Raw genomic sequence first — 14,955 nt, forward strand, 5'->3', positions numbered from 1 at the left:
TACCAAGCAGCCAATCGATAAACTGAGAAAATAATCAACAGACTGACTAACAATAGAAACAGATGATCTGTTGGGTATTTATTTAGTCACATCTGCTCTGGTTCTTCTGTACTGATGTTCTCTGGTAATAATTAGACTTGGACTGATCTTGTGGTCATAGATGTTCAAACTGAGACACGTTGGTGACACTTTTATGACCATTTTCTGACCAAGTTTTATTTCTGTTGTTGTTTTAATACTGTTTGTGATGTTATCTGTAATTTAACAAAACAGGAATAATCTGTAAAATAACAGCAAACTACAGTTAAAAATTCTTTGAAAATACAGAAATAAATAAATTTTTATAGCGTAGGAAATGTCACATTCTGGGTGAGCATCAGCCAAAGGTCTAAAAGAGCGACATCTTCAATGACGTCTGAGTTCAAGCCCCTTTTAGGACAACTTAAATCCCTCACTAGAAAGAACATTTGTCTGAAGTTTGGGGATGAGGGAATCACGAAATAAGACAAAAGAAAACATCATAGAGACTCAACTGGAGGCAAATCCACCTCAGGGATCCTAACTTTACTGTCAAGTCAGACTAGACATTCATTCACATGTTTTTTTGATGCCTTTTTGACTTTTTATGCACCTCCATCGCTCTGATTTCTGGTCTGAGTGCTCTGGTTCTGCTCTGATTGAATAAACAACGACTGGAATTAAAGCTTCATTAAAGAGAACGACGCAGTGGTGAAGGCTGGCGACCTGATGGATCCTCTCTGGAGATATGTGGGTCAAAGATCAGCTCTGAAGCCTCGACACAAAGGCCCCTCACTGTTCATATTACCATCCTAACAAACCGTCCTCCAGCCCTTTCCTTCCTCATCCCCCCAAAATAAGATCAAAGTCCCTCTGAGTCCAACAGAAACCACACAATGAGCCCTTCTCCCCAACATCTCTCTCATTTCCTGTTTTTGTTTTCTGCCAAAACCTGAAAAAAGTCCAAGAAAATAACCACAGAGCTGCGAAGTTTGGGCTGCGATTCTTCACAGCGTTCTGCATAAGTGAGCAGGGAAAGAGGAGAGCTGCCTCATTAGCTTCCGACACGCTGAAGTCCAGATCTGATCCCGCCAGCCGGAGAGAGGAAATGAGCAAATCTAGGGGCCTTATTGGGACGTAATGCAGACACTCTGGATGTGATTTTGATTCACTGGACTCACTGGCAGGCTCGTCTTGTCTCGCTTTATTAGGGACGAAAGTGGAACGACCACACAGAGTTGAAATGAATCATTTCTGAGGCATTTTGCATGGTTTTGTTGCAAAGTATTTCCAAAACATATCGGGTATATGACACGTGGTGTGGTAATACAGACTTATCAGAGCTTAAACACCATTAAAGGCAGTTTTATTTTGTGGTTGTCTTTAGAATTGAGCCAAAAAATAAGAGTAGTGAAGTTTCGCAGTGAAATTCCTACAATAAACTTCTTAACCCTCGTGTCGTCCTGTGGGTCAAAATTGACCCGTTTTAAAGTTTGAAAATGTGGAAAAAAAAAAATCTATTTTCACAGTGAAACTTCTGATGTCCACATTTTCAACATTTTTGGGAAATCTTTTAACATTTTTTGGTGGAAAAAAAGAAATGTTAAAAATGTTTCTTAAGAACATTCACATAAAAATCAACCAAAATCCAGCGAATTTCACTGGATTTTGGTTGATTTTTATGTGAATGTTCTTAAAGAAAATATAAGAACTTTTACTGATATATATGGAATCACTTTAGATATTTTTAGGATTTTTTAGGAAGAATTTTACTCATTTTTTGACAATATTTACAAGAATTTTCTTGCCAAATTAGTTTTAAAAAAAAAGAAAAAAAAACTTTTAAGGGAAAAATTTAAGGAATTATTTGAATTTTCTTCCTGAAGGCTTTGCAAATTTTCAGAAATTTGGGGAATTTTTTTACAGACTTTTGGGATTTTTTTCAGACAAGGAAACAATTTTTTTGGTGGCCGTAAATTAAGGCAGTTTTATTTTGTGTTGGTCTTAAGATCTTAAGAATTGAGCCAAAAAAAAAATAAGAGTAGTGAAGTTTCTCAGTGAAATTCCTACAATAAACTTGGTAAATGATGCCTTTGTGTTTGGAAAAGGTTCATCCTCTGGGGAATCTGTGGACATTTTGGCCCAATTATGGTAATAGTGAAAAGGTCAGGTCATGATAATCAGTTAGAATCATCTTCAGGGAATTTTAACACCAGACAACATGTCAGCACCAGATGTCTGGAGTTCACTTCATTCAACACGGCCTCCTGTCCTGTGATGAAGTTTTTAGAGGAGGAATTTTCAAAAACAAAAACTATTTGACATGTAAAATGCAAAATGTTGACTAATAATGTATTTCTTCTATTTTTCACCCTTGATTTCTGTCTTTATACTAAACCAGAAAAACCAGAATCAGATTCATTAAATAAATCAATGTTACACTGTGAAAACACATTTTATAACTGTGATTTTCAAACAACAATTGCAGTTTTGTTAAAGTCAAAAAGGGTTAGGGTTATCCCAAAATTGTAAATAATATCCAATATTAAAAATGTGTATGTTTATAAATGGTAATTAGTTCTTTTACAGCATTTGATGATGAAGTAACAGAATGTTTACTGTGTTTAAATGAGCAAAACCATTGTTGTTTTGCATATTTATTTGAGAAACAGAGGAAAAATGTCATTTTTAAACTACCATTTTACAGATTTTACTAGTAAAGTCAAAGAAAAAAATTCTACACGCTAACTGTTAAAAAAGACAAAAAAGACACAAAAAAAACCAAAACAAAAAAGCCAAATTTTTTTTACAGATTTGATGATAATTACAGAAAACACTCGTACAATCAGTGTAAAAAAAACCCCAAAACTATTAATGCCAACTACATCGGCTAAATTGTAGATAATGTCCACATCAAAAATCTACATGTTTCTAAACAGTAATTGTTCTTTTTTAAAAAACATTTCACCATAAAATTACTTAAAAAGATTTAAAAAAAAAAAAAAAAAGTGACAAATCCTGTTGTTTTACATTTTGTTTTTACATATATTTGACTTATTTGAAAGAAACAATTTGTACATTAGGATAAAAAAACTGTAAATATATTTTTAAAAATTGTTATTTTTTACAGATTATATAATAATTACAAATAATATCAAGTGAAATCAATGCAAAAAAAATAAACAAAAACACAACTATTAATCTAAAACTAGACAGGCCAAAATTGTAAATAATGTCCACATCAAAATCTGTATGTTTTTAAATGGTAATTGTTCTTTTTATAATATTTCACTGTGAAATTAGACTTTTTATTTAATAATATCTAGTAAAATCAGTGCAAAAAATAGTTAATTGACTAAAAAAGGAAACTAAACAGGTCAAATTTGTACATAATGTCCACATCAACAATCTGTATTTTTACACATAGAAAATTGTTGTTTTACAGTGTGTGTGACAGTTTTACTGTGTTTAAATCTGCTGAAGAAGTCATATCGTTTTACAGATATTTGTCATTATTTTCTCTTTTCTTTTACAAATTTGGAGAGTTACAATATTCCACCGGTTTTTATGTTGTTTTGTTTTTACAGCGCTGACTTACAGATTGATCTCCTCAGAGGAGAAGCACATCCCTCCAAATGTCAAACTGTGTCTTTAGCTTTGCTTTTGGGCTTTTATTTACCGACTCATAGGAACAAGACCAGACGGAATTCAGTACCTACTGTTTGTCAGAACATTTGCTGCTTGGATGTGAGATTGAGAAAAGACAGGGAAAAAAAAAAAGGATGAAAAGCAGGAACAAACATGAACAACCACCTGCTGCAGAGAAACTCCTAGAAACCGCTTGGAAACGTGCACATTTCACCTCGCTTCCTCTCTAATGACAATCAGAGCAGCCATAATCACGCCCTGCATATCTAACGACAGCATTTATGACCTCCAGAGCCAACAAAAGGCAGCGGGGCCTGAAGCGCTGCATTAGTTACCGCCAGCACATTATCAGGGAGAAATGGTGGCAAATAGCCGGGTGGTGAGAGCAGAACCAGGAAGCTGAATGAGCTTCAACTGTTGAAACATACAGCCGGCTGCTGAGCATGAATGGAGGCATTTAGAAATCATAATTCAGATGAATGCATGGGGGCAGTTTTACAGAAAACATAATAGAATCTGCAAAAAGTAGAGCCAAACTAGCCTTTAAAAGTGACACGTAAGGTTTTTGTTTCCGGTTTAAACACAAGAAAAGTCATTTTTATCCCCATGTCATGGAGATAATAGCTAAATAATTTGATATGCAGGAGCTTTTAAAGAGCTGGTATTCTGCTTTTTGTGTGTAATGAAGATGTTTTGTGAATGTATGCATGCAGAATTCAGCAGGTTTTAGGTATAATGGCTGCAAAATTAAACCAATTTTAAAACATTACTTGAAAAATATTTTAAAAATTAATGTTTACCTGCATCACGTTGCCAAAAAATAAAGAATGCATCCACTGCACAGTCTGTGTGAAGCATTAAGGTGGTAGCATCAGATAAATATCATGCAAAGGAACATTTTTCACACTGAAACTGGGTCAATGTATAACTGAGGGACTTCTGAAGTCCATGGGATATATCTTGCATACATATTTTGTTAAAAGTTTCAAAAAAAAGTTTATTATGTTCATTATGATCATGCCTTTACAAATTCCATAGTTCTTTATTATGGAAACAATCATTTATTCATAAAAAAATGACTGGATATCATTAAAATGTCAACTATGATACAAAAAGTCCTGCAATTATATATTGACCCGTCCAGAATGACTTGAAAATGATCCAGAATTACGGAAAATTAGTCCAGAATGACATGAAATCTGTCCTAAATGACTTGAAAATTATCCCAAAAACACAAAACATGATCCGAAATGACAACAAAAGATCCAAGCTGACATAAAACTTGTTGAAATTGATAAGAAAATTGTCCAAAATGACTTGAAAATTGTCCATCTATAACTGAGGGACTTCTGAAGTCCATGGCATGTGTCTGCATACATTTTTAGTAAAAGTAAAAAAAAAAAAAATGACCTGCTCCACATGATGTCATTTCCTCCTGAAGAAAAGACTGGCCAGACTCCAAGGCTTTCTGAGTTATTTAATATAAAGTAGTCAACAGGTTTACTACAATATCTTTAGAAATAACTTTACATTTCACTTTTACTCCATTGTATATATAATATTTAGAAGAATCTTTCTCTAAAATGCCATGTGGTGTTTGGTTATAATAAAAGAAATGTTGATTTTAGGCCTGAAAACAGCAAAAATGTTCAAAAGTCCCGCAATTATATATAGACCCAACTGCACCAGAGAACATGTAACTTCATGGAAAAACTAAATTTCCCCTCAGTGGACGTATCATACATATAGAGATGCAGCTCCTGTTGTAATTTATATGATTTTATTCACACATAAGGGGTGCAATCAGTGTAATTTATAGACTTTCTGGATAACTTGACGTGCTTTTTAAAGATCTGCAAACTTTCACCACAGAAAACTGCTTCTTACCTGCCAGAATCACCTCCTTTGAATCCAGGTTTTTCTTCCGTTACTTATCGACGGCATCCTGGAACACTTTGACGTAACTTCTGCCTGCTGGCTGGTTTAACCTCAGACACAGGATGAGCAGCTTCCTCACAGTCCACCATTGTTCTCTCACCACAGCAGAACCAAACTCACCTGACTTTCCCCGCTGACCAATCAGAGCGGACCTCAGCTCTACAGGAAGTGTTACTAAAAGAGACAGGAGCAAGAGGAACGTACGGGAACAATAAAGCAGGCAAACGTATCCTAGTAGAGTCGAAAAAGAAACATACAAACCTGTAAATCCATCAGTTCTCCTAAGATTGTGTGTGGATTGTAGTACATTTAAAAAAATAAAACACAAGTTGTGCAAATATCTAAAGAAGTACTTCTATGAAATCATGTGCAGGAAGTCTTATTGTGAAGGGCTTGTGTGCTCATTAAAACAGAGTAAAATGAAATAAAATATCATTTCTCTGCAGGTGATTTAATATGCAAATAAATCGGTTTGTTTATCATGTATTGGAGGTGTTGTCACATCGGAATGGAACTTAATTTAAGAATTGTCTCTTTTCATTATAATGGTAACAACAAAAGAAAAGTAGGGAAATTAAAAACAAAAATGCTCTGTAAACCTCAGCTGTATTGTTTCCCCACTGTCGCATGTACTTTAAGAGACAGATTTGTCAGTAATGTAGTTTCAGTGTTCCATTAAGTGTCATTAACCTTCATCAACACGTTGAGGCCGCCTGTATGCAACCTGTAACAATAATATTCTAATAATATGATTTCAAACAGTGAGGGAGCACGTGCAAGTCAAATAAATTCAGTTTGTGCCGCACAGAGCACTGAAAATACCTTTAAAACAGCCCAGCAGTGACTAGTCTCTCCCACCTCATTTAAAACACTCAGGCTGAGCTGCAGCTCTAACAAGCAACGTTTCAATTTGACTTCAGACGTTGTTTTACCAAACTCCATTAATGTACTTCATCACATACTACTTAGCAGAGAGGCTTCGAGCGACTGACTCTGACTCGTGCGGATTTTGAAACCTCAGCTGCTCAGAACTAACAGACGCTGGAAAACCTGCAGGAAAGAAGCTGGAAATGTTAAAAAAAATGTCCCGAATGTTGCAGGAGGACATGTTGAAGTGATAACCATCAAAGGGGATCAACCTCTTAGGAGCATGTTACAGAATTTAGGAACTTTATGAGTGGAATATTCTCACTTTTTATGCTTTAATTTATTTGTGCATTTTAGCTTCATGTACAGTTGCTGTACAGTGTGTCTAAAAATGAAGAATATTTTTTTTAACCCTCCTGTTGTCTTCATTTACAGGCGCCTTGTCTGTAAAAAAAATAAAATAAAATTCAGCAAAAAAATTCCACAAATTTCAGAAAATTTGCAAAACCTTCAGGAAGAAAATTCCAATAATTCCTTCAAACTTTTCCTTCAAAGATTTATTTTAAAAATATCCCCCAAATTTGGGAAGAAAATTCTTGTAAATATTTTCAAAAAATGAATAAAAATCTTCCAAAAAATCCTTAAAATATCTAAAGTGATTCCATATATATCAGTAAAACGGCTTGGTTTACATTTTCATCCAAGTTCCGACTCACAGTGATCTGAGTTGAGGACTTCCTGTATATTGTAGTTGGGAGAAGGTCAGATTTAGACTACAGACTGATATGGAGACAACTCATCTGTCTTAGTCACATCAGAATAGACGATATCTAACCTTGACCAGAGCAGAGAGTCCTGGCAGATCTCTGGCAGAGATGAGGTCTGAACCTGAAGCCTGCAGAGGTTAAAGGGGAGCAGGGACCAAAGGTGGTAACCTGCTCTAACCTGCAGGATAATTTGGGATGATGTTGGCTAACAGCTGAAAGGAGTTAGCTTAGACAGCGGAAAGAGTACTTTATCCTTCACAGTGGTACAAATGTATTCTAATGAGTGAGTCTTTATATAATAATCATGTTTATTTTGTTGCAAAGTAAACCAATGAAACTCCAATGAATATTTTTCTGTAAAAATTTGATCTTGCTTCCAAACTTTCAGCCTGTGGTGTTTTTACCTCGCGTATAGAAACTTAAGTAAAGAGGGTCCTCGACTTACGTCAGAGTTTCGTTCCTACTGAGCTACGTAAGTTGATTTTCGCCGTAAGTTGGAACTCCAAAAACGTAAACCAAGTCATTCCGTGCATCACGACATCAATCAGTTCTTCATAAAGTCATGAATACCAACGACTTTCATACATGTACGAATCATTTTACTAGAAGATAACAGAATATTGTAACGGACTGATATTGTTGTTGATGTTGAGGTTTCAATGTTTATTGTTCAGTTCCAGATTTACCTAATGTCAGTGAACGTACCATGTTTAGTTAGCTCACCTCTGATTGGCTGAGAGTCAGCAGTGGAGAGAGCTGAGAACGGTGGCTAATTCTGGAGCTAAGTCATGGGGTTTTTCTAGTTATCCTGGCGTTGGCTACGGTCCACAGTAGCCTGTGTGAAGGTTCAATAAACCAGCAGAGAAGCAGATAAAGTCTCACTCATTCATCACAGAGGGTCGCTACAATATGTTGACCTGGTTTTTACAACTTGATCCATGTTGGTCGGTGTTTCTTCCTGTTCCCAGCGTTTTATTCTATCTAATTTCACTTCCATGGAGATGCTTTCCTTTTCTTCCAAGCATCAGAAGAGTCTGACTTATGCTGGGAGCCATAATGAAGGACAAAAAGTTAGTGAATGTAGCACAATCCAAGGTGGAGTACAACCAGAGAATGGAAACAAAGCTGTCTGATAGCACCATGTGACAATGTATTCATCCACTCCGCTCATCAACTAGTTCTAGAGCTAGGAAATTATTATTTAACCTTCTGCTCTTTTATGTTCAGGAATCAAATGGCGAGCCAGAAAGAGGGCTAAGACAGACACCATGAAGTCCATTTTTTATTTTCTTCTAACTGCAGATTGAAAGTATACAACTGAACATCATGATCTGATTTTTATTATGAGACTCATAAATAAAAATACAAAAAATTCCACTACAAAAAACAATCTACTGTTAGTAGGATGTAAAAAAAGAAAAAAAAAAATATTCTTTATATTTTCACTATCAAAGGCACAACATTGACTTTATTGACAACATGGAGAAGAGAACCTGCAGCATTAAATCTTTTATTTTTCCTTTTTATTTTTTTTCACACTCCATCAGAGAACACTGAAATGTTACAAAGAGATGTGTCTGATTCTACATGGAAAGAAACAAAAAAAGAGAGAGAACAACCTCTATATTCAACAGACGGTGGCTATAGATTGGTGGCACAGCTCAACAGGAAACGTACTGCCACAGAAAAAACTCAAAATAGCACGTTGTCGCTGGAAAAGACAAAGGACCTTTGCAAAGCTCTAATGCAAATTTTTCAAAAAATTATACAACTGACAACAATAAGAGAACAAAATAAAGAAAAATAAAAAATAATAATTGGGCACCTTCTAAGATTAGGCTAAGATTAGGTGCTGAGGTAGACAAAAACTATAACAATTCAAATCATAATACAAACACTATTTTCTTAATACAGAGCAACTTGACTGGCACTTGTGCTGTCACAACAATGGAGGAGAGAAGTAGCACAGACAAGCCAGGGAAAGACAGAGAGAAAAGCTTTGTTACATAAAAAGCTTCGTTATGCTTGGTCCGACAGGGCAATTGGTCCTCAGTGCTAATATAAAAAAATACAATGTCTTGGTGCTTTGTTACTCAAACAATTTTAGTCTAGACCTCGATGGCACATGCATCGCAACACTGCATGAAATGGCTACTTTGTTCTAGAAACACCACACCAAAACACAGAGTGCCAGCTCCAGGGATGCCATGATTCCTCTCAGGACCAATTCAACATCCCCCTTTTAAATGCATTTTGTAGAACAGAAAAAGTACTCTTTAAAAAAACCCAGAAACAAAGCAGAAGGGAAGAAAAAAAATACCCAAATGGAGGTTCTAGTTTTCTTCTTCTCACAAGAACAATATCATGTTCACATCAGCAAACCTGTTGCTGACAAAAAAAATGAAAGAAAAGCAGAAAATCAGAGCATCTGGAGCGCAGATTTGAACAGATTTTGTGCCGAAAGCAAGTTTCTCTGCTGCAGCGCGCCTGGAATTCTGTCTATTTCCCCCCCATGCTTTGTTTTGTGTCGCTAAATAAATGCTTTTAGGTGCCAATCACAGCCTAAGAAAAGAAGAATCCCGATTGCTATTTCAATAGCATTCAGGGTTTAATTCAGTCCTTGAAAAAGAAGCCCTGCTCTATTCAGGATTTAAAGTAAAATAAAAAATAAAGAAAAAAAATCAGGTCATTTTCGAGCGTCATGACATCCCTAGGGTGCTGGAGACACCATTTTTATTTTTCTTCTGAAAATACAGAAAACTAAGCAGATATAGATGGATATTTTTGTTGAACAATTTCCATTTTTAGGCACAAAGATAGTACAGAAACATCGGAGGAACACTGAGGGAAGAACTATATCGATGCCAATGTATATATATATTTTTTTCCAACAGAAAAAAGTGGCATAGAATATCATTTTATTTTGTAATCTGATCTGATTAGTGCATTTTTCCACTAATACACACACACACACACACACACACACACACACACACACACACACACACACACACACACACACACACACACACATAGTTACGCACTTTCACCCGCACAAAAAAGTAGAAAACATTCAGAGGACGATGATAGGAACGACGTGACTGAACAGGTCTTGCATTGTGGCGTTCAGACTGAACCGTGACGGGGTATTATAGTGGGTGGATACTATACGGGGGTGGAAAAAAAGCCCCCTCAGCTCACAGTGTTTGAGAATAAAATGGCAAGACACCTCGGGACATGCCATCCCTTCTTCTTCTTCTTTTTTTTTTCAAGTACAAAAACAAACAAAAAAATATGCTGACAGTCAAGTTTGATTGAAAAATTGTGAATGACAAGTACTAATTGGTCGGTTTGGCAGCGTCCCCCTGCCGTCCCGTATTTTAACATCTTTTTTATTTCTATTTTTTCTTTTTTTTAAACTTTTTTTCCTTCTTTTTTTTTGTCACATACACACACTCCGTAAAATTTTTGTGGCGGGTAGATTTAGTCCTTCACCTACAATGCAACTGACATCCAGAAAGCAACACTTATTATTACAATATGTTCACACACGTTTTTTTTGTCCAACAATATCAAAGAGGAGCAAGGCAAAAATGATTCACACCCAGAGAGAGAGAGAAACAAAAACGGTTAAAAATAATAATAATAAAAAAAAAGAAATACAAATATTTGTGCCCTGCTGTAACCCTCCACAAATGGAAAAAGGACTGACACTGAATACAAAAATATCACAATTTTTATATATCAAATTGCCTCTGTTGGCTCTTGTTCAGGAATACACTCATTTCTCAGGAGAGCTCGTCTGCTGAGAGAATCTCTATTTTCAACCTTCTGGTTTTTACTGTTTTTGATTACCACTTGCAGTTCCAAATTGTCCAACGCACTCTGCATCGCTGCAAATATGACCTGTCCTGGGCGGTTCAGCGCTTCTTTCTTTCTTTGTTTTTTTTTTTTTTTTTTGGATGAACCTCCTTGTTTTTTTTCCTCTTTTTTCACATTACAAAACTACAATTCTATTCACATATTTTCAAGTTTAAATTCTTGCTTTTAAACCCTCTTAAAAAGCAATAGTACTTCCTCTTATCTGCCGCATCCCTCTTACTCATCACTTAAGGCTTCGAAATTGCTTTTTTTTTCTCTGCTCTTCTGTAGTTGGAGGTGCAGGGGGAGACTAGAAGAGAAGAATAAACATCCATTTCAACGACTTTTCTCATCCTACCCGACCTCTACTTTTGTTATCTCTTACCCTTTTATATACATTTTGCTTGAAAACACACACAATCATAAATCAACTTTTGAAAACAAAAAAAAGCATGAGATGAAGTAGCAATGACGAAATAATGCAAAACACAAACACAAAAAAATGTGCTTTTGCCAAAAAAAAAAGAAAAAAAAAGAAAACAACTTAGAGGTAGCTTTTATAACAAATGACCAAACCTTCCGGCTCTTTATCAAGCAGGGTTAATAATACCAAGTTTGGTAACAAATAATGCACAAAGAAATACACAACATTAGAAAAAAAACAAATCTCTTCACCGTGGCACTTAATTTTTTTGCATCGCCTCATCGTGTTTTTCGCGATGCGTCTTTCCGACTCGAAAAGTGTACAAATGAAACGAAAGGGAAAATTAAAAATACACAAGCAAACATGAGGTCACAAAAACGAGGTAATTCAAGTACGATGTGTTGAGATCAAACTCAAGGTCAATAATAACAACAACAACAAACAACAACAACAGGAGACGAGACGAAGCGCAGGGACAAAACCACAGAGAAAGAGTTGATTTATTCTGTCGTCTTACTGGTCGCCCCCTAAGCTGCTGGACCGTGTCTCGTCCAATCAGTGATTTCCCCCCTTTTCCCGCCAGCTGTTTGGATATGTGAGCGCCCAGGTAACGTTGTGACAGGCAGTGATGTTCAGGAAAGCCTTGGGTTCAACCATTAAAAACCTGCGACTGCTTTCGCTCAACAGGACCGATGCTGTGTTTCACAGAAAGCTGGATAAATTCCCACCGCCGCAGAGAAAACAGGATTTTGACGTTTTGCTGTAAATGCTGCACATCATGGGTTTTAATACTTTGCTCAGGGCGATTACTGACCCAACATTCACCCTTTCCTCTATGCGATGGTGTATAACACGAGTATCAAATGCACAGAGTACACAATGTACAGCATTTTAATTGTATTTGGCTTAAAAGCCCCAGCGGTAATTCAAATCAATGCTAATATATTTGTGAATATGCATCATCTGAACACAATATCTGTCATATAACTATGAGAAAGCATCATCCACCAGTACTCCAGTGGTCCATGTTCTGATATAAAACACTTCTAGGGGAGTTGAAGCCCCAACAAGACTTGCCTCGAGGTTATGACGCTGGATGGAGAAAACCGACTCAGAACCACCGGAAGGCTTTAGAAATAAAAACAACAACCTGCAAGGTGGGAATTTTAGGCTTCCGACTTTGAATGAAAGGCAGCATTAACCTGCGTCTGTTGATCCAGCCTCCCATGATCCCAGCTTACAGGTGTTCACATTCATGTTTTCGATGCCGTATAACAGTCTTCAAGCTACCACAGCACCTCCGACAGAGGTGTGTAGCTAAGGCATTCCCAGCACCTCTTCAACATTCACTTACTAGCAGTCAAAGTCACAGGACTCCCACGGACAGCAAACGTTTTGTTTTTTCCCCATATTCCATCCCTGTGGCGAATGGACAGATCTGTAGCGGTAGAAGTGTTAACTGTTTGTGTGTCAGTTTGCGTAGTTCACCATTAGTGTGAGATAATGATAATCATCTAGTAAAATGTACATGGTATAAAGCAGTCCAGTTATCTATTGCTGAATAGGTGAGTACGCTTTAATGTGAGTTTAATGTGACGTACTGTAATAGCAAGTTATGAGTTAATGAAAATAATATATACCTTGCCGACATCAAACAGAGACTGTTGTCGTACTTTGTTTAACCTGTGCAATCAAGCCACGATAAACTAGGATGCAGAGCTAAAAAAGAAAAAAAAAGAACAAAAACATGACGAAAAAGTGACACAAGTTAGCCTTTGAGTGGCCAGTGGTGACTCGGCCTTCCCCCAGCCGATCATCCGACGGAGATGCAGAACCAGGAAGACTACTGAGAAAAGTGGGGAGACTTCCAACAACACAAAAAAGCAGCACTAACATCTTCCCCCTGCAACCAAATGGGCGCTTGGTTTGCAGTATTCAAATGCTCCCACTTGTCCAGTTCAACTGTTTCATCTACTGCATAAGCCGACCGGCTCTGCTGCGGATTCTCAGGGGCTATCTCACTGCGACCGCTGGGATCTGAAGGATTTCGTGTTCGGACGTGTCTTTGCCCACTGCTTAGGCAGAAACAGACGAGAAGTGACAAAACAGATGCATCTCGCAACGGAAAAGATCAGGGCCGAAGCGTTTATTCAAACTCTGGAGCGTTCAGTTTGAAAATTTGTGTCGGTCCTCCTCAATCCCCAAGATAAATCGGTTCAGAACATCTAGACTCATGTAGGTTTGTGGTCAGAAGGAGAGAGTCCTCAAATCTCAGACAGCAGATAATGAACTGGGGGCCTAAAGCGATGCTCAGATTCACATATTCTGTCGTTGTGTTACTGCAAACACAACAAATACTGAAGTAGAACAAAAAAAAAAACGACTCAGGTTGGAGTGAAGGCTCCACATGGCGTGGAAGTGCAGGTTCAGATAGCCCTTGAGAATCTGCTTTCTCATCACTGTTGCAGCAGCATCCAAAAAGTCACTTCCTTGGAGCGGCGCCTGCTCTGTGGCGCCGCCCGAAATGACCTGAAACAATAACACAGTTGCAGATGTAGTGAATGACCCGGTGAATCCGAACAATGGTGGAGAATCTGTCTCCAAGTGTCCAAGCCTTCCTCTTCTGAGCACTTTAGTCTCTCCATCACCACCGTCATTTTGTTTTGTTTTTTTTAAACCCCGTCGCTCGTCGCCTTTGCATGAAAAGAAAAATAGAAAACAAACCCCCTCTTGCTTTCCAGTCTCTCGCCGTTGACATTCCTCAAATCGCCAACTCTCATTCCTCCTATCCACTCCATTACATTCCCCTTACCTCTCCACCAACCCTCCCCTCTCCATTCGCTGCTCCTGGTCTCAGACATAGCAGAGGTACAGGTAGGTCTTCTCTATGCGCCAGTCTGGGGGGATGTCTTCTGGCTTGTGGCCTTTCATGTGCTTCTGCATGGCTGACAGGCTGGGGCAGTACTCCAGGCAGATGGTGCATTGGTAGGGCGAGGCGCCATTGTGGGTGCGCAGGTGCTTGATCATGGCCGAGTAGTCCCTGGATCGCTGGTGGCACAGCTTGCACTCGAATGGCTTCTCACCTGAGGATGACACGGGGCGGGGTTGAAGACAGCGTTAGCACTAGTGCCTTTCAAAAACAGCATTATCCCCCCTGTTAAAGTCAGTTAAACAGAACATGAGTGAACAGAAGGAAAAAACTCCATTTCCCTACGAGGTGTTGGTTAAAAATGCAGCAGATTTAACCTTATTATGCATTGGAAAATAAGTGTGTGAGACGCAACATCCTAACCCTAACCCTGAGCAGTTAAAATGCTGGAAGGAATTTATAGACAGCAGCTTTTAACCAGCAGTTTTTAACCCTCCTTTTGTCCTCATTTATGGGCACCCAAAAATATTGTTTCCTTGTCTGAAAAAAATCCAAAAGTTCAG

At 37.7% G+C, this 14,955-nt stretch overlaps 1 protein-coding gene and 1 long non-coding RNA gene across 3 annotated transcripts in view; both read right to left on the reverse strand.

The window, feature by feature from the left end:
- LOC118469212 (uncharacterized) overlaps positions 1 to 5,788 on the reverse strand; it is a 42,793-nt gene extending 37,005 nt beyond the window's left edge. Inside the window, exon 1 of the long non-coding RNA XR_008604011.1 lies at positions 5,554 to 5,788. This is a non-coding gene — a long non-coding RNA (uncharacterized LOC118469212). The remainder of the gene's footprint in view (positions 1 to 5,553) is intronic.
- A 2,946-nt stretch (positions 5,789 to 8,734) lies between these two features.
- Positions 8,735 to 14,955, reverse strand: part of zbtb16a (zinc finger and BTB domain containing 16a) — a 175,128-nt gene continuing 168,907 nt past the window's right edge. For both annotated transcript variants that reach the window (XM_055017265.1, XM_055017266.1), the window contains exon 7: positions 8,735 to 14,606. In XM_055017265.1, coding sequence (XP_054873240.1) covers positions 14,377 to 14,606 — 230 coding nt within the window. In that variant the 3' untranslated portion in view covers positions 8,735 to 14,376. The remainder of the gene's footprint in view (positions 14,607 to 14,955) is intronic.

The sequence above is a fragment of the Amphiprion ocellaris genome, chromosome 14 (genome assembly GCF_022539595.1).
Source record: "Amphiprion ocellaris isolate individual 3 ecotype Okinawa chromosome 14, ASM2253959v1, whole genome shotgun sequence".
Classification (NCBI taxonomy): Eukaryota; Metazoa; Chordata; class Actinopteri; family Pomacentridae; genus Amphiprion; species Amphiprion ocellaris.